The sequence below is a fragment of the Antrostomus carolinensis genome, unplaced genomic scaffold (assembly GCF_000700745.2).
Source record: "Antrostomus carolinensis isolate BGI_N321 unplaced genomic scaffold, ASM70074v2 scaffold28538, whole genome shotgun sequence".
NCBI lineage: Eukaryota > Metazoa > Chordata > Aves > Caprimulgiformes > Caprimulgidae > Antrostomus > Antrostomus carolinensis.
Genome location: NW_010334104.1, coordinates 44,810 through 68,851, shown reverse-complemented (window position 1 = coordinate 68,851; position 24,042 = coordinate 44,810). Strand labels below are relative to the sequence as shown.

Genomic DNA, 24,042 nt, shown 5'->3' with positions numbered 1-24,042 from the left:
AATTAGTTTATTGCTAGTTGTAACAATAGTTATGAAACGAATTACAGTTGTTATGTTTTTGTAGGAAGTGCTGTAACAGTCAACTGTGTTTCAAGTTAAGGGGGCTCAGTGGACCCCCTTTTATAAGTCACCTGTTTGCCAAGACTGTAGCAAGAAACCTAAGTAGCCAAAATGAATGTTAGAAAACTATGTATCACATTCCTCATAGTTGCAGCAAGTCTGAACAATCGAGACTGTATTTCAAACTAAAAAAACCCCATAAGCAGCTATATGATTTAATTGAATGTTTTTTTCTCCTTTGTTTTGCAGGCCTGTATGAATTTCAATGATAGTGGTGCATGTGTTACGCAGTGCCCCCAGACTTTTGTATACAATCCTACCACCTTCCAACTGGAGCATAATCACAATGCCAAGTACACCTATGGGGCTTTTTGTGTCAAAAAGTGCCCACGTAAGTGCTGTGTTAGCTGCCGTTTCCTGCAGTGATGGGAAGTTTGGGTTGCATTTCAGGAGCCTTACAAAACAATGAGAGAATGAGAGCTAAATTCATAGTGCAGTGTCTCAAATGACTCCACATGTGCTTTCAGCCTGTAATAACTCAGTCATGTGTTAACTAAAGACAGTGGCATTCTGAGTTGCTGACACTTTCCAAGTATCCTGTACTGTAGTTGATTTTCTTAAAGAAAGGGAATTCACTAGGTCTCTGTTTTCATGACCACCACTTGTTACACTCATGCTTTACACCAGCATTTGTAAATTGCAAAGTGAACTGTTAAAATAGTGCCAAAAGGCTGTATAATAGTGGGTTTGTAAATTTATTTTTCTGAAAAATAACAGTCCACCACCAGTACTACCTGACACCGAAGGCTTTCATAATGCTGTTGCCTTTTTCTTAACTTGGAATAAGGATAGTTTGACAGAAAGTTACCACAAATACTTTCTGAGTAGGTGTGTCCCAGTGAGGAAAAACCAAGCAATACTGACAACAATACAGTCTTAAAACTCCAGAGTAAAATTAGAGGGCAGGGGAGAGGAGGGGAAGTTAAAAAAAGAATAATCCCATGCACGTAAAATCACATGCCTCTGAGATACCAAACAGATGATGACAAGTAATAGACAAATTTAGAGGGTCGTCACTTCCATAGTCTTTGATACTACTTTTTTAGTTAGGAAAAAAATAAGGGAGACAGTATTCTTGCTCTCTCTTTCATTCCCACCAAAGTTGACAGTTCTGTTGTGCACTAATGAGTTTATAAATAAATTACATATAAGAAGGATGAGTAATCTGTAATAAATGGAACCATAAGTCAACCGAAGCAAAAATCCAAATTTTGAATCTCTGTGGAGAAGTTCAAATTGACAGCACACTGAGTCTGTGACTGTCAAGGCTCAGTTCTGTCTCTGTTAGAGAGTGGGGTGGGGGGGGGGTTGAACCAAGATAATTGTTTTTGCAAAACTGGTATACCATGTACTACTTAAGGGATATGATTCTTTGTCCAAATACTTAATTGAATTTTTTTTTTCCTTTTTTTCCTTTCTTGACATTATTAAGTGTTCAATTAGGTAGGATCAGTCTGTATCCCCTTTGGCACTTGTTTTACAAAGCAAAATTGAAATACTTGTCATTGTCTTGTGCCGTATTTTATCCCAGATGTATATATTTGTGTATGTATGAAGGAGACAGAGCAGAACATGTTGTTTAATTTCTCTCCAGTTACTGTAGCTTTTTTTACCATAAATAATGATAAAACCAAATTTGGGGAGGAAGGGGGATCAGGCCTGACAATTCATTGATTTTCATAAGTCTCTGAAAACGTGCCTAATTTGCTTGCTTATACACTTCTGAAAACACTGAACATTAAATGTTAACGTCAGTGTGGAAATGCTGAGGTAATTAATAATATGGCTTGACATGGAGTCCAAAAACACATGTCCCAGTATTATTTAGTCCTTTGGTTTGCTTTCTGCCAATATCTTTTTTTTTTTTTTCTCTTTAGACAACTTTGTGGTAGACTCCAGCTCTTGTGTCCGTGCATGTCCGAGCTCCAAGATGGAGGTTGAAGAAAATGGTATTAAGATGTGCAAGCCCTGCACTGACATTTGTCCTAAAGGTAGGCAGTTGTTTAGTATAAATTTTCTTGAATGTGGTCTGCATTATAGTAGAGCAGGTTGTTATTTTGGCATGAAATACCCTTCATGAGGATGTTGGAGAATATTAATAGCCTTTGGATATCCACAGAACTCTGAGCTATGTAGGCTGTATGTGGAGTATATACAATAGAATGAAAATTTATTCAGTTGTGATGGCAATATAACCAAACCAATTAATTTTTATTAGATAAAAATGAAGGGGATTTCTCTGTTGGATTTAGAGGAATCTTGAAGAATTCTTTATTATGTTATTTTAATGACAAGTATTTCCTGGAGATGTTTTAGAACTGTCCTTTTGTCATTCCAGAGGGGACCATACTAAAGCCCTGGCTTCAATGTGTAGTATGTCTCATACTTGTCAATACAAATTAGGTTTCCATTTGTTTCCTCTGTTTCTTAAAAATGTCTCTTGTTTTCTCAGAATCTTCTACCTCCTTTCTGAGTGTCTAAAACACAGATTAGAAGTTTCTCAGTGTTGGTGCTGTTGAGAAAACTGAAATTTGTAGGTTACTTTGCTATCTCGAGCTTCACTATGGAGACCTTCTGCTTCCTGCTTGAAGGTCTCAGGAGCAAAGCACCATCTTGGGCCTGTGCTACTGTTCCGTCCTGGTGGAAGCCATGTCTGGGAGGGAATTCACAATGAAGCTACTGAAAAAATGTAGATCAGCAGTCACTCTGCATGGCTGAAACAGTCAAACACAGAGATCTCTGTCAAGGCAGGGTACTGACATGCTGAGTGCTAAGCAAAGGCAATGTCCGGCCCTGTGACCTCATCGCAGTAAATAGCTTTTTTGCTGGATAGATAGTTTTATGCATGAAGATGCATGTATAGTGTTCCTGTCAAGCTCTTAGCCTTACTCTGTGAGGAGGAAGGTTACCACATGTGTAAAAAGTTCAGGTGTGCTGCTGGTACTTGCCATTAGAGGAGCCCAGTTGGGGAGGTAGGACTTGTTACATGATGGAAGTCATGAGGGATTTGTTTCTGGATGTATCATGTGTCCCAGTAAATGCAACTAAATTACACAGAAGAGCTACACAGGGAAGTTTCCTCACTGGGTACCAAAGTTTCTCCAGGCCCCAGTAACTTGCTCGTTGGGATGGTGAGTAAGGAATTATTTGTACATCCTTTCTAAAGGATGTTATAGCATGTGAATGGATAAGTCACAAATCCACCACAGCAAAGGGGACTTCTTGAGCTAGCAGTGTTAGGACCCCTCAGTTTATGCAGTGAGTAGTGCACAAATAAATGGTATGTCCACCAGGCTTGTCTGAGATACCAGCTATCTGTTTACAGCTGACTTGAGTGGGGATTTGTGTGGCTCATACTTGCCTTTGGATCCAGTGTGAAATGCCTTAACCTGTGTCCCAGGTTATCCTTCTGTGGTGGGTTTGTTTTCAGTTGGCCTATGCTTCTGGGAATATGGGTAAAGGTGCCATTTTAATACCTCTCTGCTGCTTTATCGCTGAAAGAAATGAAGACTTGTGTCTAGAAGGCCCACATGTCCTGATTCAGTAGTTGTTTTTCCTAGTTCTTTACACAAACTCCTTGTTTTGGCAGCCTGTGATGGCATCGGAACAGGGAGTTTAGTGTCAGCTCAGACGGTGGATTCCAGCAACATTGACAAGTTCATAAACTGTACCAAGATCAATGGCAACCTTATCTTCCTTGTTACTGGGATTCATGGGTAAGTGACAAAATATTCATAAAATCATTGAATGTTGTGAGTTGGAAGGGACCCACGAGGATCATTGAGTCCAACTCCTGTTAAGATATTATGTCATGGTGCCAGCTGAAATGAAATGCGTCCTCCTTTAGATGATGGCCACAGGCTTCTTTTATGGAATAGTAGATCCAAGATAAATTAGTTTTCTCCCTTCCATTATGAAGGAAGCTGTTACCTTGATTCTTACTATTCAAGCTCTAGGAAAAGAAAGGATGAAGTAGGCTGTTTGCACTAGAAAGAGAAAAGGCAACTGTGATCTTTGGTTACCCCTGGTACTAATGGCTGAGTAGAGAATAGAAGGGAGAAAGGGGAGTTACCATCCATTAGTTTGTTTTAAATTTCCTGTGACCAGCAGTCTAATGTGCAGAATATGCGAAGAGAGTGCCTCACCTAACATAAATTGTCATAACCTGCGTGGCTGTCGCTGCAGGTACATGCATGGTGCCAGTGCTGCAAGGGTAGGATGTGTCTGGGGAAGACACAACATACTCTGTTTTGATGGTTCAAGGCAACTAGCTGCTTTCTTGCCTTGTATTCTGTCATTGAGAGAACACAAATATGATTGTCTCTTCTTACTAATTCAAGCCTTCATGTTGTCATCAGCCATGGTGAATTACATGTGACATCTGGAGGTATTTCTGGAGCTACTAAAATGAGTGAAATCCTCAAAATGCACAAATGAGATTAAACCCTTTTGCCCCTTTGTTGCAATAAGTAGGCAGACATTTTGTGGTACATTAACAGTGTAAAGTACTCAATTGCTTCTACCACTGCACAGACTTCAAATTTTAATTTGCTTTTTAGGTTCCTCAGAGCTTTCAACATTGCTTGCAATAGGTTGTCAAGATTTGATTTTTTAAACCCAGTTCTCAAACCAGCCCCATGTTTGCAGCTTTATAGCATAGCGAAAATACCATTAACGGAATGTCTACAGATTGATCTGAAATGGAATTCCAGCATGAGCAGCAATAGCAGATTTTTATTTAGCCATTCTATAGATTGAGAGGTGCTTAGATTATAATAAAGTGGTTGACACTCGGCTGCCTGGCTCAAATTTCCCTACTAGGTGAGGTGGAAAGAAACTACTTGTTTCCCTGATTTGATGTAGTGATTGGTTGTAATGCTTTACCTACATCTTGACTTCAACCATGAGAAAGTTGAAAATCCACTTTAGTGGGGCCCTACAACTCAATGATTCTCAAAAGGCCGGCAAATGTGAGCTTTGACTGTGTGCTTGGTCTCATCTCTCCAGCAGGGAGTACAGTGTGAAAGGTTAATGTAGCATAGGGAGGAAGAAGGACTTTGGCTCGAGTGCTTTAAGGAAATGCTGCTTCGAACTTGTTGAAACCTTGGAGAAGGTCAAACAAGAGTCAGCACTCGGGCCGTCACACTTTCTGATCTGGCCAAGTGACTGACCTAGAGGCTGGATGTAAACCTATTAAATCTCACAGGACAGGAAGTACTCTAGTAAATGTAAGACAAGTAGCTAAAGGGCATGAGCAATTTTGTGTGGATTATTCCAGTGCATTAAATGAAATGCAGTTTTGAGTATTAGAACTGCTTTTGTTGCAAAAGTTATATTAGCTACAAAGTTAAGAGATGACTCTCATAAAAAAATCTGTTTAAATTAAAGGGACCAAACCTTGAATAAAACTAATCTGAAAAATATCTAAATTATGAACTATAAAGCAGAGGGTTAAAATATTTTGTTCTATTTTAATAGAAGAATATAAGCTTAGGATGTGTAATGTTGAAACTATTTAACGCTTTGTCTCTCATTCTTCACGAAGAAAAGTCACTCCAACAAGTCTTAAGTATGAGAACACTGAGTTCTGCAACCATAAATTTTTCTGCAGCATAAATTACAGTAGTATATATTAAGAGAAGAAGATTTGAGAACTAATTTAAATAACTTTATATTTCTGGAACAGCTTTTTTAAAAATTTCTGTTACATTTTGCAAATCAGTAATACAGAAAGGAAATTTTTAAAAGGGACACTGTCAACACAAGTAGTTTATTATATAAATGGACAGTATGGAACAAAAACAATAATACCTATTTCCACTCCAACTTTTAGTTAACTTCTGTTACAAATTTGTTTACTTGGAGAGAACTGCAGCTTTTAAAAGTATGCATTTTTAGTGTTTCAGATTGTAGGGACTTCAAGTCTAGCTCTCTGTTGGGAATTCAAAGCCTTTTTGTAGTGGCAGAGAATAAGTTCAGTGAAAGATGCCGAGTGGATTATTTTTTTTGTTTTCATTTGGAACTGTGCTATTACAATTGATCCTGCCATATTTTTGATTCTGTGGTTCTATAGCCTGTCTTTCCCTTTCCTGAGTAGTTGAACTTCAAGTCTTTTTGAATTTGTAATAATTTATGTAAAAATGTTATATATATAAATATGATTTTTAAATGCACAATTATTTATAATAGTTTTTATATAAATTATATAATTATGAATTAGCTTTCATTAGCATCCAGAAGTTAAGTGGGGTGAAGGTAGACCTAAATTTTGGTGAGTCAGTAGTACTTATTCTTTTGAGGTAATGTTCTGCTGAAGTGTATGGATAAGGTGATCCTCATTAGGATACATATCTGCTGCCTGGACACAGGCAGAAAACACATTGGCAGGAGCTGGGTAGGTGGGATGCAGCCTTCTCTCCACTGATTTCTTCTGCTTAGGGTGCTAAAAAGCCAAGCTGCCTTCTGCCTGTGTTGTTGCCTGTGGAAGGAGGGCATAGAGCAAGGACGGACAGCCCCAGCTAGCAGCAAATGCTGCCTCCTTCTTTCCCCGGCTTGCAGCAAATGCTGCCTCCTTCTTTCCCCAGCTTGCAGCAGGAGCAACAAGCCCTCAGTGCTCACTAGCTTTTTATCTTCCCTTTAGTTGTCCATCTCCAGTTTCACAGTGGGCTGAAACTGTCGTTCTTGGAGCTGTAAAACTCAGCTGTGCCTGTTCTACTGAAGAATCTTGGCTCTGCTAATAAGAATGGTAGAAGATGACTGCCTTATTCTACAGTTTTACATGTTGATAAAACACAGCAGAGATTTGGCTGCTTACGGGGGTTAAATGTATATGTGTATCTTTAAAGACTATATTAGGATTGGGAGGTGAAATTCAGCAACCTCATGTTTAGTACAGGCAAGAGCTTTCCTTTTTAAACAGTAATGCATTGTAAAAGCAAAACACTGTGTTTCTGTTAGGTAGCAAAACTTGCTATCTAGTTTTCTGAGAGCCCTGAATTGTTAAAATTAAGTGTATATGATGATGCTTCTATGCTCCACTGGGCTCTACGTTAAGGTTCAAGAACTCATTTTGTTGCTGCTGACCTGGAGTCGTCTCCAGGATGGTTAGAAGTGACCCCATCAATCTGTTGCACGCAGGCTTGTGAGGCCTGTCCCCAAAGACAGCCTGGTTGATTACCTGCATGTTCCAATTCCACAAGTGATGTCTATTGGAGAGCAAAAGGAGGAGAGATGGAAATGCATGTTCTGCAGTTACTGAGGATGTTTCCTACCCTCAGAAAATCCACAAGGATACCATAACAATGTGGTACAGAAGAATCTTTTCCTGAATTTTTAAAGGATTTTTGTTTGGATTAGGCTTCTAGTTGGCTTCTTAAATAAGAGAGTCTTTACTTCTTTAAAACTGGGGGAGGGGGGAATTATTTACTAAATGATGGCACTCTCAAAATCAAGGTCAGCTTAATCTTCCTAACTGTCAGATTTTAATGTCTGAGGGTCCTGGTGGTACAGTATCGCAACTGTACCGTTTGAGCTAGTATTTCTGGAAAAAAATGTTGAAAATTCATCTTTCCTTTAGGGAGGTCACCTATTGTTGTTTTGATTCCTCTTTTTTTCCACGAGCATAAATATTTGCTAAAACTTTAATGATTTGAACCCTAAAGATATGAAACACCATTGCTTTCTTTCAAGATGACTTGGGAGAAGTTAGATGGGTTCTACAGGAACAACAGTCTGAAGAAATTTGAAACAGTCTGAAGAAATCTGGAACATATGCTGCCTAAAAGCAATGTGTTGACCTGAGGAATACTGCTTTCTATATGGTACAGCTTTGAGAAGATGATCTTTTTTTATTCAGAGCTTCACATTTTGTGCTTTTAATGTTTCAGGGACCCATATCACATGATCGCCGCAATCAATCCAGAGAAATTAAATATTTTCCAAACAGTGAGAGAGATAACAGGTAACATACTTTTGATCTCATGTAATCTGAACTTCTCACTTTGCTGCTGCAAATTAGCTTCTGTAATCTAAAGACAAATGTATAATGTCTGGGGTGGTAGTCCCTCCCATCTTTTGTGACTTTTCAGTGGGGTCATATAGCTAGAAATCAGTTCTTTGCTTTCTTGCATCTTGCTGATTGTTATTTTACCATTTGGGGGACAAGGAGGAAGATACTACAGCTTTGCATTCTTGTGTGATTGTTGATCATGTATAGATAGGGAAATGCAAAAAAAAAAAAAAATTCGGGCAAAAACCCAATATCTTTGGACTCTACAGCATGATTGTAGCTGAGTGGAGCTCAACAAGTGTTTGGCATTTGTAAATAGTTCTCTTCCACATGCTTCGCCTCTCAAAAGTTGTGTATTTCAGCAAACCAGTGGGATTAAAAAATGAAAGTAAGCTCTAAATCTCTCCCTAATTAATGTCAAAGATAATCTGGCAGCTGGGTGTCTGTAATTTACCATTCTTAAACACACTGTCTAATTGACAGTCTCAGCTCTGCTGCTTAAGTGGAATTACCCCATGCTTAAAGATGTACTGCATTTCAGTCCAGTACTGAGCGAGAATCACAGGGAACTGCACTCTGTAGAGGACTGTGTAGCACAAAATAAGTAGTTCCACTTACTTGTGCATGGAATACTCTCTGGGGATGAACAGTCCTCACATGCACACTCAGAAACGAATGTGAGTTCTTTGTTTTAGGAAAGTCTTGTCATCTTTTAATGCATTGTAACAGATCTCTCAACTTCTGTCCTAACTCTCTAGCACATATTGAAACTGAATGTTCTTAACTCAAGCAAATCTTCATTTTTTTTCTGTTGCCGCTGTTCAGAAAAGGCTAGGGGGCCTTGCAGTATTCCAGCCTGTGTTTAGGTTCACCCTCACTGTAGATGTTGAAAGTTAACGTAATGCTGCTGTGACTGTTACAGTCCTCCTTTGCCTCCTTGGAGGAGACAGTGGTGAGCAGCCTGATTAATTCAAAAGACAGTAGTCCAAAGCATTCATTGGCTATTTATTTATTTTTCTCAAACCAGCACTGTCTTGCATTTATAGGCTAAGCCTGTCCTGACTCGTGGATGTGATAAAGCAGTCTTTATGGCTAAAATCATTGACATTCACATGCTTGCATTTCTCTCCTTCAGGGTATTTGAACATACAGTCGTGGCCTGAGAACATGACAGATTTCAGGGTGTTTTCTAACTTGGTTACTATCGGTGGAAGAGCTCTCTATAGGTAAGGTGCTTCATCTGTTGATGGAATTGTCTTTTATTAGTATTCAATGATTCTTTATTCAATAACACAAGATGCAACACCCTTTGGGAAGGGCATCATAAATTGATATGTTTTTCCTCTGTTACCAAGGTATTCATTGACAATATCTTTCCTAATCAGTTGTTTGTAGTAGGTAATGCTTTTTGAATATAATGATTTTTAAAAAAACACCAAAGTATCTCGGTTCATTGCCATAGCTATTAACTCATTGACTGGAAAGTGTGTTTTATGGTTTAAATTAGTTTGTGAATGTGAAACATAACTTAATAGTAGAATTTAGCCCCGTTATCGGGAAGTTTATAGGGTTGCAATTGGAAGTGCAGGCTCATGTGCCCAAAGAACAACGTGGTCTTAAGAAATGGTAAAAGATAAATACATGGAAGAAGACTGAACTCGCTGAAGTACCTTGCAGGTGAGGTATACATTAGCTCTGTGGTGCCATTTTTACCGGAGATGTTTCTGTATGAAAACTCATATGGAGGAATTGGTTTAAAGAGAAGAAAATGCAGTGAGAAATAATGGGGGAAGCACAAGAAGGTACCTGAATGATATATACAGAGCCAAACCCTGGTTCCTCATTGTGTAAATATAGTAAATCACTCATGGGATTCTGCTGGCGTCTTAAACAGCAGCTCAAGCAGATTATGAATAGCAGTGAAACCTTGAGATTGAATTATAGCCCAGCATTCTGTTTGGAAGCAGCAACTTTTATTTGGAACAGCTGGAAAACAATTATAAGCATTAAAATACGATAACTTAAGGGATGCCCAGAGACTGGGTATTGTCTTCACTAATCTTCAGTCATAAAATACGTGCAGTCCTTTCTGTGGCACACAGAATCATTTACTGCTCTTTTGATGAAGAAAGGCAATAACCACATATTACAACAAAAGAAAAATGGAATGTAGAAAGTGGGCTGGAAAAATTTCCTTGAAAATAACAGTTTCTTCCCGTATTACTATAAATGACAATAATTTGATGCCTGACAGAATATGTTAATACATTTTTCATGACTTTGTCAGTTTCTCCTTAGCATATAAACTATCTTAGTATTAATTATGTCATCTTAGAAGAAAAATCTGGATCTCACTCAGGTTTCTCAGCAGCACTTTATCTCAAAAAGATAACATGTTAGTGTATGAAATGGAACTAGTTGAGGTGTTTTACTGGCCCAGTTGGCCTACCACCGTGAGAATCACAGCTTGTCCGTGAGTCTCACAGGACTCATAATTTTCTAGCCAGTAGAACTGGATGTTGACTCAAAATTTTTGTGTCACTCCAAAATAAAAGTTTTCTGACCAAATTTCAGTTGCCAAAAAGATAATCTTGACATTTAGGAACTAATTCTATTGGGAAATTCCCAACCAGATCTAATAAGTTCCTCTTCTGTCTTACCTTTTTTTTTTTTCATCACAGTGGCCTTTCCTTACTCATCCTAAAGCAACAAGGCATTACCTCTCTGCAGTTTCAGTCCTTGAAGCAGATCAGTGCTGGCAACATCTACATAACAGACAACAGCAATTTATGCTACTACCACACTGTCAACTGGACCAGCCTCTTCAGCACACCCAGTCAAAAGACGGTGATTCATCGAAATAAGAAGGCAGAGAACTGCAGTAAGTACTGCTGCTCAGTGCACATCTTCTTGCATATGATTGGCTCACCTCGGGGGGGAGATGATAGAATACTGACAGGATACAGTGCAGTGAGCAGGCCAGGAACTTGGCTGGTGTCTCTTGGAACTCCATGCGCATCAGTGGAGATGTGATCACTTACAGAATCTAAGGAATCAGTCCATTCTGTCTCTGAGCAGATTTATAGGCAAATGAAATGTTTTAAAGTATGAACAAATGAAAGGGGAAAGAGAAAAAAGAGAAAAGCCTGCTTCCTTACCAGGCTGTGAACTGTACAGATTAGAGATCCACTTTCACAAATACAGATTCTGAAGGCTGTCAGTGTGGAGTGAATGTAGTGCTCATGATAGACACTGATTTTACATACTCAGAACCTACAGCCCTTTCCTTATGGAGTGAGATTAGCATCTTTTGCTTCTCCTGCCCTGCTTCACCAAAGTGTCCCTGTCTTAGTCCAGAAAGGTGACTTTTAGGACTGTTTTTGATCACTGGGTTCGTTCCTCCTTTCGGTACTTGACCTATCTAATAAAGAAGATTACTTTTAATTTGGCCTAATTGTCTTTCAGGAAAGCTCACTTGCCAGTGCCTGGACTGACATCAGAGTACTAAAAAGCAAATGAATACTATGTAGCAGATAAAACAATTTGCAGAAATCAGGCAGCAAGCTGCATTAATACAGTGATATTGTTGCAAGAGTAATTTTAAGCATCTGTAAAGCTGTTAGCATGAGAGGAGATTAATTAAATTGCTGTATGTTTAAGTTATATTTCTGGGTTTTGTGCTTTGACCAGCCAGAAATGTTTGCCTTTGGTTTTTTTTCAGGCTCTGGTCCTACTTTTAGCTTCCTCTTTTAGTTCTTTTTTTTTCCTTTCCCCTTCCTGGCCCTTTGAAGTACTATTCTGCTGTGCTTTGAGAGAATTTCTGGCCGTGCTCATCAGTGTAGTATACCTTTCAGTGTAACACTGAGTGTACCTTTCAGTGCTAGATGAAACACAACTATACGTTTATCACTACTGCTCAGTTATTTTTCTAATCTCTTCTGCCACGTAAGAGCTACATGAAGTGGAAAGTCTTGTTTGGTAGGTCTCTGTGTGGTTTTGTTTTGTTTTATTATTATTATTATTATTATTATTATTATTATTATTATTATTATTATTATTATTATTATTATTATTAGACTGTTTCTCTACATACAAGTTTAAAAAGTGACGATTAAAGAAATGCTTCTTGCTGTTGGTGTAGATAGTTTAATTGTGATTGTGCCTGATGGTATAGAGGAAAAGAGTTTTCTTAACCTCCAACAGACCGCTGTCCACTTTTAAACTGCAGCACACTTTATCCTGTGGTGTAAACATACTGTTATAAGAGACAGAAGGATGTGCTGAACAGGACTTCTCTTGGTAGAAGTTTTTGTTTATTTGTGAAAAAAAACCCTGTCCTTGGTGTGGGCTATGAAACTATGGACTAGACTCTTACATTTGGTAGAACATTTTGTGGGAAGGCAATACAGAAGGTGGAGGAGAGATGCAGAGTCTGCTGCTGCTTCTGTGGTGCACGAAGTGTGTCCTGTGTGTTGAAGAGCTTCGTGCCCTGGCCCTTACTGCTGTAACCCAGGCAAGAGGTGAGAAAGGCGTGAGTAAATGAATGCAGGTGGTTGTCTGTGAGCATAGCGTAGCTCTCTATCATCCAGAGATGACTGAATATAGGATGATAATGTCATGTGGGAATGAAGCATTGATGAAGAGTCCAAGAATAGTCCTGAATAATTAAATGAGTTAACCATTTACAGGACAAAGAAGACTGCACAGTCTCTATTTTCAACATGCCCAACTTTATCTTGTTCCAAATTAGCTCTAGTTGCTAAACATCCATGAGCTTTGTATCATCATTTTAATGGGTTCTACTGTCTTGTTTTTCATTTTTTCCATCTCAAGGCTTTTTCTTTACTTAGAATCCTTCTGAGGGTGAATATTATTTGGACATTTAATAAGATCAACCTTGCAAGGGAAAAGCAAGCAAATTCATTCATTTAATTTTAAGAAGTCACAATGTAAGCTACAGTACCAAGGGACTAGTTTTAAAAATGGAGTCGAACCTATGTTCATTAAATGGTCTGTATTTAATGATCGTAGGCTAGGTGCCAAGTTACTCTGTTCAGAAGGCAGTGTCTTATACAGCTGACTTCCTGAATCCGAACAGGGAACAGTGGTTTTCTCTCTCTATGCACGTCTGTGTGAATAGATTGTTTAATGTTTTGTGGCTTTTTGAGAGTCAGCATTAGATGAGAGGAGCTATCCTGCTGCTTCAACTCTGCCTGTCAGTCAGCACCTCTCTGGAGTTAAATGGGTTCTGCTGCAGGTTAGATGTCTAACTAAAATCCTCACAATTACTTGGAGCAAGGCAGAACTCTTCCTTAGAGCCAGGTGCCTTTCTCCAGCATCCTCTGAAACATCTGTAATTTTCAGCGTAGGCCAGCAGGCTGGGGTTTAGGAGAGTTTTCTCTAAATCTTCCAGTGCTTGAATGTTAAGAGATCTGTGATAGTTTCACTGGGCTGGCCCTTGGCCAGCAGCCAACACAGCCATTCACCCACTGCCCCCACCCCCAGGGGTTAGGGAAGAGGACTGGGGCAAGGGTAAGGAGACTTGTAAGGTGAGATAAAAACAATTTAATAATATAAATAAAAGAAAACTTAAAATAATACTAATATTAAAATAGTAGTGATGATAACAGTAATAAAATATGCAAATGAGTGATACCCAGTGCAACTGCTCACGACTCGCCAGCCAAGCCCGGCCCGTTCCAGATAACGATCCCGGAGGAGCGACAATCCCGAACCGAAACCACAATCCTGGGAGAGCCAGAGCCCAAGCAAAAGCCAGAGAGAGCAAGAGAGGGAGAGACCCTCATGAATCTCCTGCCCATGGGGGACAGGAGATGGAACAGCCCCTTGACAGAGCCTAATGCCAATTTAGCTTATTAGTGTAAATATTCCTCACCCCCTTAGATCTTGCGCTTGTAGACTGACAGAACGTGAAGCCCTTCACTTCTAGTGACAAAAACACAAACGCTGGTGTGTTACCAGTGTCTCTCTCATAACAAATCCCAGGCTGAAACCAAACCCCAGCACTGTTCCAGCTACTAAAAAGAAGCCCAGCTCTGGGCAAGCCTCTAGTGTTCCCATTTCTGCCTTTCTGTTATTTTGGCTGCTCTAGACCCTGATCCTGCAGATGCTTGGGCATATGCTCATGCTTCTCTCAGTGACAAGTAAGGCTAATCAGAATGAGAAGGGGAAATGTGTAAGTAAATATTTGCAGGATTGGAATCCATCCTGTATAGCAGGAATACTGTCTGCTTGTATGGGAACTAGCAGAGTGTGAATTGTTAATAAAAATCTCCATTAAAGACACTTTTTCACACAGTTTCCAGTGAAGAAACCAGTCTAGACCATGTTATTTAATACAGCCACTCTCAGGTATGTTTATTATTATTTCTGTGTCTATTTTGAGTCACTATCAGGTTGTTTTTGCTTTCCTCACTACCTAGTGATTGGTAATGACTTAACGCAAGTTACGCCAAACATTTAATATCCATGTGTAGCTTTTCTTAAAAATCACGTAAGAGCTTCCAAGATCATATTTAAGTGACTTTTAGAATATATCACAAGATGGCTATCTCTTTTCCATACCGTTGAATGCTGTGCTCAGCTGACCATATAAGTCAGTGAGGAAATGTTAAAAAAATTGTTGAGGGAGATAAAATATTTGTTGAAAAGTTTTTTTGGTCTATAGTGACGCTTCATTTTGGAGATAACACTGGCATTACAAGGTTTGGCAGAACCCTGATTTATTTTTTTATTTTTCCCCCAACAAAGAAGTTAAAGACAACAACAATAATAAAGTCAGTGGAAAATTCTATGGAATTACCCAAAACACAAAATATACTTTATTGTCCTGATACCGTCAGTTATTTCATCTTGCTATTTCTGCTACCTCTTAATGATGTTAAAATAGTCACTAAGTATTTCACCACCTTTGAGGCAGCTTTTCTAAAAGCTGGTTAGAAGCCTAGGGCAGACTTCACTTGTTTGTGGAATGTTGAAAATACAGATGTGTGTGTTTTGAATGGAAGAAAAATCCATAAACCCCACAATGCTCTATTGCTTTGTGTTGTCTTTAGAATATTGTCCCAGGCAGGGCTAGAGAGGGGTGGGTACCTGGAAGGAATGCGACCTCTCTGTCATCCACCTTCCATGCACACATTCAGGGACAGAAATGTCAGTGTCCAGCTTGTGTACACAGGGAACATAGAACAAAGTTACACCTTTGAGGCTGAGCACCATGGGGAGGGCGGCAGTGCCTGATCATCAGTGAAAGACTGCATAGACCCTAAAAGATGCCTAGGCTTGGGGGCTGAGGACAGGAGAAGATTTGAGGGCAAGGGACAAGTTGAGGCTTCAAGAGCTGTTGCAGCTTTAGCACAGTCTGATAGTGTCTCCCAAGCTTGTTGAAGAGGTCAGGTGGCAAATGGGCATCTTCAAACTGGTAAACCTGATGGAAATTAATTGGGGAACATTTATCTAAAATGGAGTGTGGGAAGCTCTTGTCTAATGCAGTTTTTTAAATTGTCTACTACTATAAACTGTAATGTTAAACACAGTTTGTGCATAAAACTTACCTTGTTATGAACATTATAAATGCAGAATGAATGACTGTCAAGTTACTTGCTAGAGAATGTGCTCTGGTAGTTAGATTTTACTGTTGCTCCATGCTGAAGTGAAGGATCTGCCTTTTTTTTCCCAGCATGGGGTTTTTTATGAAACAGTCAGAGATGACTCATGTTAAATATGAGTACACACAAAATAAAGGTAGAAAAACTGTTCTTTTACACCAAGTTATTTAAATCATTCCTTTCAGCTTTAGTGACACCTCCAGTGTACAGTGGAACCTTTCTAGGCAAAGGTTGTTAGAAATGTGATTGTTATGAATTATATCAATTTAGCCACCAATTAACAACTTGAATAAATGATTACACTCATTATCAGGTGTGATGCAAAGCTAATTGAAGTCTGCGGGAGCTTTTCTATTGAGTTGATGGAGCTTTGGATCAGGCCCATAAGCGTATAGCCAAGTAACAATCATTTTTCTTTTTTTAGGTGGCTAATTTTCTTTGTTCTATCTAGGCTGGGGAAAAACATTGAACCTTTCTGCTTCTAACCTGTGTGACCCCATTAATAAAGAATGAACACTTGTTCTAAAACTCATGATGAAAATTAGTTCCTGTCAAAAGCGTTATTGTTCCTTCCTTCCCCTTACGGCCGTGTGATACCTCGAGCTTCAGAACGTTCTCAGCCCGTGGAAATGCCAAATAATGTGTCTAAAATTGAAACATTTCTTTAGCCATCCCTGTAATTAAAGAAGAGGAAGAAAGACAAGTGTAATAGGTTTTTATAAGCTGTGAAAAAACCCCACTCCCTTCTTGCTAAGATTCATTTATTAAAACATTTCTATGACTTAGAAATAAACAGAAGGAAGCAGTGATTTTTTTTCTTTCCCCTCTTGCTTTTTTCATAGACTACAGGCACTGTGTTGGCTAGATTTCAATAGGGTAATCATGATTTTCTTTACTGAAAAGCTCTCATTTTATTTGCATAAGGTTACTCAGTATACTTTTTGTGAGCTATCATGTAATAGTGTCACTTGCTACTTGAAGGGGTATTTTAGTGCAACACTCTGTGCATGCATGTGTAAATAAATGCTGATCCTAGAGTAGTCTGACAGCTGAGAATAGCGAAAAGAGAGGACATCACGAGTAACAAAAGCACAATTTCATGTTACCAAAAAAAAAAGTGAGAAAGGAAAATAGGAAACTACCTTTCAATGATAAGAGTTTGTAAAATAAAATCAGAAGAATTACTAATAATCTGAAGATTGAAAATGAAAACAAAGGGTTCTCCAAAGCAGGGTTGGTTTTTTATTGCATGACAAGTACTTAAAGTGAGTTATTGACTGTGAAATAAATCTCTTCATCTAAAAAGTTTGCTTAATTAGAACTGTAGTAGTTTCTGGGTTTGATTTTTTTTTTTTTTCCCTTTTTTTCTTATTTGCTGATACAGCTTGAGCCTGGAGCTGTCTGTTAATCCCAGGTGTCCCTGTGACAGGCAGTGTGAGGCAGGACTCCTATATTTGTTTGGTCAGTGTCACCATGAGACTGGATGAGATCAAGGGAGATTGGCAGACCAGGCATGAGGTGCTGGAGTCTGCTCTGAGGGAGCCCTCAAGTGTGCTCTAGTTCCTAAGGCATACTTAAAGTTCCCCTGAAATGACCAGCTGTATCACCCAGAACTTTTTCCTGGGTGCTCCTATAGGCAGTGAAGGTGAAATAAGCCAAAACTGGCCTTTCATACCAAGTCAGTATGCCAAAGCCAGCATTAGACTGAGATATACATGAAATGTCTAAAAAGTAGGTGAAAAAGGAAACTGCGAGGGCTACACGTGTAGCGTTTGCTAATGTGAAGCTTTTGCACAGTTAATTTTATTTCTATGAAGTTCAGTCAATGGCAGCGTATTGGAACTACTGACATCTGGTAGTTGTTGTAAAAAAGTTGCCACGCTTAAAAAAGGTTAGGGGTAGGACAGTAATGAAAAGCTGAATTTTTTGTCTCTGCTTCAAGAAACTTTGGTGAAGTTCCTTTGACTGCAGCAGGACAGCTCCTGATTTAGAGCAGAGCTCGGGGGAAGAGAGTGAGATGTCTCTATGTAATGGCATGGCAATTTGTTTATATATTAGGTAATAGCTCAGGTCTCTCTTGCTGTGCTGGAATCTCTGAGAATTAATACACTTTAAAGGAAATTAAATGAATACTTGGAATTACTCCTAAATTTAATAATTTTATGTTTGGCTGATTAGAGTTTTTAGGCAAAATAAGAACCAAAAATATATATATTTATATATATATATATATGTATTCAAGTATTCCAGCCTTGGTAAGACGTGGGTGTGCAGACTTTTCATGTCCAAGGTTACTTGTGGAATTGCACTGAATAAGCCAGTGCCCATCTGCCTGCTGAATTACATGTATTGGACAGCAGAGCCATGCGGGGTCAGCAGCAGCAGGGCTCTATGAGTAGGAAGCGTGCTGGTGAATCTCTTGTTCTTGGATCAGTTTGCCTGCAAGGGCTGGAGGACATGAAATCTGTGATTGGTTCCTTTGCTGCTTATACAGGTGCAATGTCCTTTTTTGGCACTGAATTATGAAAACGTTCTAGGCAGAAAAACAAACAAGTAGATGAAAATCTGCCATTCTCCATCTTGATAAAGCAAAATGTCCTATTGCAAGAATAAAGGAAATATGGAAGAAGCTTCACTTCTCTCCCCTACTTGTTACATGGGCTAAGAGAGAGAAACCATGCATACAATTGTTGCGTATTTTTTGCTGAAGGAAGTGCTTTCTGATAAATTCAGTGGTCAGGAAGCAGGGTGACAGTGGGAGGAGGGACAGGACAGGTAGTGTATACCAGTAGGCTGCTCTAACAGGTATTCAGTGGGTCAAATGTGAGACATTATATACACCATAGCGCAGAATAACCAGTGTTAAAATAGGCTGTGGAGAGCAGAAAGCATCTTTCCACTGACCCTTTCATGATTTAGAAGGGCTTTGTCCTCCTCAGGTGATAAAACTCAGTATCCTTTTTAATTGTTAAGATAGGTTGTAATGGAGAGTACCTAACTGCACTGTTCCAGTCACGACAGCGGACACAAGACCATAAGGTGTCCTGAAATGAAAACAGAGCTTTTTTTCCTAGTCACTTAGCTATGCTGCTGTACTGAAAGAAGTGTAGAAAAATGGTGTGCACAGAACTACTGTCTTTTTATTTTATATAAAGCTGCCAGAGCAATTTTGCAAAAAGGTTTTCTCTTGCTTTTGCTATTGCCCCTGTTTAAATAGGTGCTGGGTGTCTGCAGTTGCTGTTCTATAGGTGTACTGAGTGTGTGTGTGTCTGTTCCTGACTCGGCATCTTCATTGCTACAGCATTGGAGGCGGTGGTAGAATTCCACCAGTAAACCTACTTTTAATTTATTATTTGACACTTCTCTCAAGTTGTTTCCAGTGTTAAAAACAAAAAACAACCACAAAAAAACCCCAAACAAGTGTTTATATATTTACCATCTCTGATATTTCAGATCTTTGCTATTTTTAATCTCAGTCTAGTATGTAAGTATTTGCATAAAATGTTTCATCATGTGAGAGTGAATTCTCAAATATCTACCCCTTCAGAGGCCAGAGTGGGGCTGAATTTGTGCAACTGGACCTTCTTCAGATGCTGGAGAGATAACATGTTTCATTTTGCTCTTTGCTTATTTTCTCCACCTGTCACGGTCATCTAGATATTTATGTAGAGAAGGATTTACATAAAATAAAAATACGGAATTAATTACATTGTCTGAAGCAACCTTTCTCCCTCATCCTTTGCTCATTTTGTTTATTTAAGCTGAATTTTTGTTTTGAGACAGAGACCCTTGTTTATTTTATGTATTTTCTGGGTTTTAATGTGAAGGCTCTTGGGCTCTTCAGGTGCTTTTGCAGTAAGCAATTTAAAAAAGCATGGTTAATGATGACTTTTCTTCAACTTTTTCCCTACAGTCCTTAAGTTTTATTGCAGGGAGTCCTCAGTTCAGAGGTAGAGTTTTATCTTTTAGTTTAATAGCACTTCTGTGGATTTGGACAAGCGATTTTTCAAATCCTTTAAAATTTTGGTATTTAGCATGTCCTTTGTTAGGGAATTCTGCAGCTTGATCTATAATTTCTATGACGAAAAATCTCAGATTTGAACCCTGTTGGGTTCCTGTCTCTTTGAATGCCCATGAGGGACTTGGAAGAAGCAATGAACAATTGTTTCATACTTACTTACCTTCTTTTCTTGTCATTCATGATTTTATAGACCTTTAACATGTCCTTTCTCACTCATATCTAAGGCTACTTGTCTGTTTATTCCTGGTATAGAAGCTCCTCTCTAGTTTTGATCATCTTTGCACTGCCCTTAAACCTTTTTCTCACTCTACTATATCCTTTCTGAAAGGAACAGACCAGGAGTGTGTATAGCACTCAAACTGTGAGTGCACAGTGTTTCTGTAGTGGTATGATGATAATTTTTTTGGTTTTCTCTATTATTTTCTAGAAAACCTGAATGTTCAGTTTACTTTTCTGAGTGTGGCAGAATGCTAAATGAAGTGTTTTGCTTTGGATTTCAGAGGACTATGTAAATTAATGATGGTATCCTCTCTCTCTGCAGCTGCTGATGGAATGGTGTGTAATGAGTTATGCTCAAGTGATGGCTGTTGGGGACCAGGGCCAGACCAGTGTCTCTCCTGCAAGCGCTTCATCAGGGGAAGGACCTGCATAGACTCTTGTAACCTATATGATGGGTAAGATATTTCCCTTGCACTTCTCCCTAAGGTTGCTGACTACATTGCTCAGGACTTCCATGAGTAAGTTATTTTGTCTTGACATTAATCAATATCTGTTTCCATTGCCAATATTACTGATTTTAAGTGAAATACACTGTGAGGTAAGTTTTAAGCATTTCCAAATCTGAACTTGTGTAGAAGGCTTTACCTAGTATTCTGCTGACTGATATTTTCTTGCAATATCAAAAGTTTGTTGCACCTTTTGCATTCTTAATGATGTGAACAATTTGATGTAGGTGAAATCCACCATTTAGCCCTACTTGAATTGAATATTGACACCCGTATTCAGAAACACATACAATTATGTTCACAGAATCACAGAATGGTTCTTCCAGATTAGTTAGATTTAGACATGTGATAAAGGATAAGGACCCCAAAGTAGGAAAACTCACTCTTTTTTTTTTTTTTTTTTTTTTCATAATATGCTATGTACGTGTCCACACAAATATAAACAATAAAACCAACATGAATTCTTCCCCCTTTTCCTTCTCCCACTCATGCATGTGCATCATCTTTTCTGGAGGGTGACTGGGGGAATACCTACATATGGCATAGCAAAAGGTGAATCTGAGTCTGGCTTATGACAGAAAAATAGAGCTGAGCTGCTTATATTAGCTGCAGCAGAAGAAATTCCTAATTGGGCTGTGGAGGGAAGCAGGTGGAATTTCACTTCCCTTATAACAGTATAGCAAGATCCTTGGAACCTCTTCTAAAACCGAGATAAAAAAAAAACCCCTAAGTTATCCTTTTCAGCTCAAACTTCTAATTGAAAATAAGATCACTTTATGGTTTCTTTCTCTTTCTTCTGCTGCCCTCGATGCCAGCTCATGTAACTGTTATGGAAAGAGTATTGAATGAACTCTCCTATATATGTGAAGATATTCTAAACTCTTCTATTTAGACAATGCATGCAAAAAAAAATCTTGTCAGAGTACAAGTTTTATATGCTTAAAAGCCAGCCTCCTCTCCCCCTGAAAAAAGAAAAAAGAAAAAAAAAAGGAAAAAAGAAGAGATGCAGACCACAGACCACGGTTGTGCTCTCATATGCACCAGAATATATTGGACCACGTTTAGTGACTGGTGTCACCATGAAGCCTATTGCAGTAAGATCATGAGGAGGAACTCATGACCAGCCCTCAAATCAGGATGTTCTGATCTGTATCAAATAAGTGAATAGTATTTACACTTTCCACAGGCTCAGTTACTTCCTAAGTATGTGAAATTATATGTCACCTGGGCTTGGGGAGAAGTTTTTCATTTGCTTATTTGAAATCTCTGCACGCTCATCTCTCAGGGCAGCAACAGAGTGGAGTCAGATGTATTTGACATCTCTTTTAGTCCTCAGCAGGAGAGCTCTATCTCCAAAGCCAGAGAAGGGTGAGCTCATTTGCTGTGGTCAAGTGAGGTTTTCCTCAACTGTATTGTAGCAATAGATCCTAATGGCTGTAGAGGAGCAGAGGCCTTCATCTTTACCTGGGTGTTACTAGAGCCCACTAACATGAGTGTGCAGTGCATCTTTAACTGTTTAATGCTAATATTTTAACTGGTTAATGCAACAAGGTGGGATCCATCTGCAATCAGAGTGGTTTCAGATGTTAACTCTTATCTCAGTCTAGAAGAGGGTGGGGTTAATTGTGTTGAGGAAGTGCTGGAGGTTTTTTGTGATGGGCAACTGGAAGCTGAAATGAGGCTCCCGGTGCTTGATGGAAGAAATCCCACCTGCTGTCACTACCTTTTTTCCCCCTTATAAGTGGTTAATTAAAAAAAAAAAAAAATCACTTGGGTGAAAGTTTCTTGTGGATACATGAAATAAATGAGCCAAAGGATTTTTTTTTAACTCTTTATAGATTTATACCTCAGTCTAGAATTCTTGTTGATGGAAAAGGTATGGGCCTTTTGGAGAATGGGCTTTGAAACAGGAGCGTGTGCAGAGACTTAACTAAAACAACAAGAGCAGCACTGTGATCAGTGCTCTTTCTAATCCTTTCCTGTCTGATAGTGATGTCTCACATGTAACAAGTGGCTTCCTGAATCTGAGCCGTGAGGGGCAATTCCATAGATAAAATTTGAGAAATTAAGTGCTTTATCCTGTTAATAAGGTCCTTATTTCTTAAGGAAAGAGGAGTAGAACCACTAGTTTTATACTTGTAAACAAGATGTCTACTGCTTCACCTGCCTATGACTAGGGTTGCTGATGGGGCCCAGTTCTCAGCTGGTGCAAAGCAGCATAATGTAATTAACAGAACTGATTGCAGCTGGCATAGTCAGCTGACTGCAGTAAAGCTGAAGTGATTTCCACCAGGTGAGAAGCCAGCCATTTTGTCTCAGTTTGTCTTACTTTTGCTTTCTCCTAAACTGCCTGCAAAATATTTTCCTAGGGAATTTCGAGAATTTGCAAATGGTTCTGTCTGTGTGGAGTGTGATCCCCAGTGTGAGAAGATGGAAGAGAACATGATCACGTGCTATGGACCGGTAAGAACAACATTCGGTGTATTATGGGCTAGCTTGTTAAAGTGTGCTAAAGCACAGACGTTTTTTGCTTACAGACTTTAAAGTGGCTACTGGAAGTTAAAGTTAAAAGCAGAAAATATGCATGTTCTGCATGTAGGGAAGGAATTCTGCTCATGTTAAATTGGCTCTGGGAGTAAAATTCTTTGGATCAGCCTCTGTAAGAAAGTGGTTTGCAGAGTAGCGTCCTTTTCTTCCCTGAGTTGTCTTAATGCCTTAATGGTACAGCAGCACAAAGTTTTTAAATTACAGATAGCATGCACTCGTGATTTAAGTGCCCTTTTATCACTATTTTTATTCTTTATACTCAGTTCTGACCTGTTCTACTGCATCTTCAGTTACCTTTTTTTCCTACAAAAAAGTGTAGGAATTTGTCTTAATCTCTCAGCTTGAACAATATCTTACTTTTTTCTTTAAGTTGGGTTAGCCTTTTAGGTTGTTTTGATAGAAATTTTTTTTCATGAATGTTAACTGTCACCTTTATTCATGGCAGTGAATCTTCTTTCAAAGATTACTGTAAGATAGGTGTTGTGTCTTTTTTTGGGGGGGAGGTGTTTGTTTGGTTTTGGTTTTATATTACCAAAATTAAAAGTCACAAGCTTTCTGGGCAATGAGGAGTTGTATTTTAGGCTCTTGAGGAAACTTAACCCTAACTTATTTTGTTATTTCTGTTACTTACTTACTGAATGGAAAAAAAAAAAAAAAAAAGCATAATTGTTTTTGTTGCATTACTGTGTTTTCTGCAACACAACCATAAAGCAAGAAGTTAATGTTTCAAGTGTTCAACCCATAAGAGAAATCTAGATTGGTAGCAGGACTCGTGGACATAAAATCCTAAACCAGTGCCCAACCTGAACATCAGATTTGGTTATACACTGGCTTATCATCACAGCTCAAAAATTTTTACTTTTGCATTGTCCAGGAGCCTTGCTTTGTGACAAACTGTCACAGTGTAGTCTGTGTATGTATTAAGAAGGAGACCTTGTAGTTCTTCAGTGTTGTTGTGCCCAGATACCACAGGGAGAATGCAGTGTGGAAAAT

At 38.8% G+C, this 24,042-nt stretch overlaps 1 protein-coding gene across 1 annotated transcript in view; it reads left to right on the top strand.

The window, feature by feature from the left end:
* Positions 1–309: 309 nt before the first annotated feature.
* The window catches only part of LOC104529724 (receptor tyrosine-protein kinase erbB-4), a gene marked incomplete at both ends in the record, with an annotated part of 53,073 nt that continues 29,340 nt past the window's right edge, over positions 310–24,042 (top strand). The window contains 8 exons of the mRNA XM_010174112.1: positions 310–451; positions 1,998–2,111; positions 3,710–3,836; positions 8,007–8,080; positions 9,264–9,354; positions 10,810–11,009; positions 20,319–20,451; positions 22,872–22,965. Coding sequence (XP_010172414.1) covers positions 310–451; positions 1,998–2,111; positions 3,710–3,836; positions 8,007–8,080; positions 9,264–9,354; positions 10,810–11,009; positions 20,319–20,451; positions 22,872–22,965 — 975 coding nt within the window. The remainder of the gene's footprint in view (positions 452–1,997; positions 2,112–3,709; positions 3,837–8,006; positions 8,081–9,263; positions 9,355–10,809; positions 11,010–20,318; positions 20,452–22,871; positions 22,966–24,042) is intronic.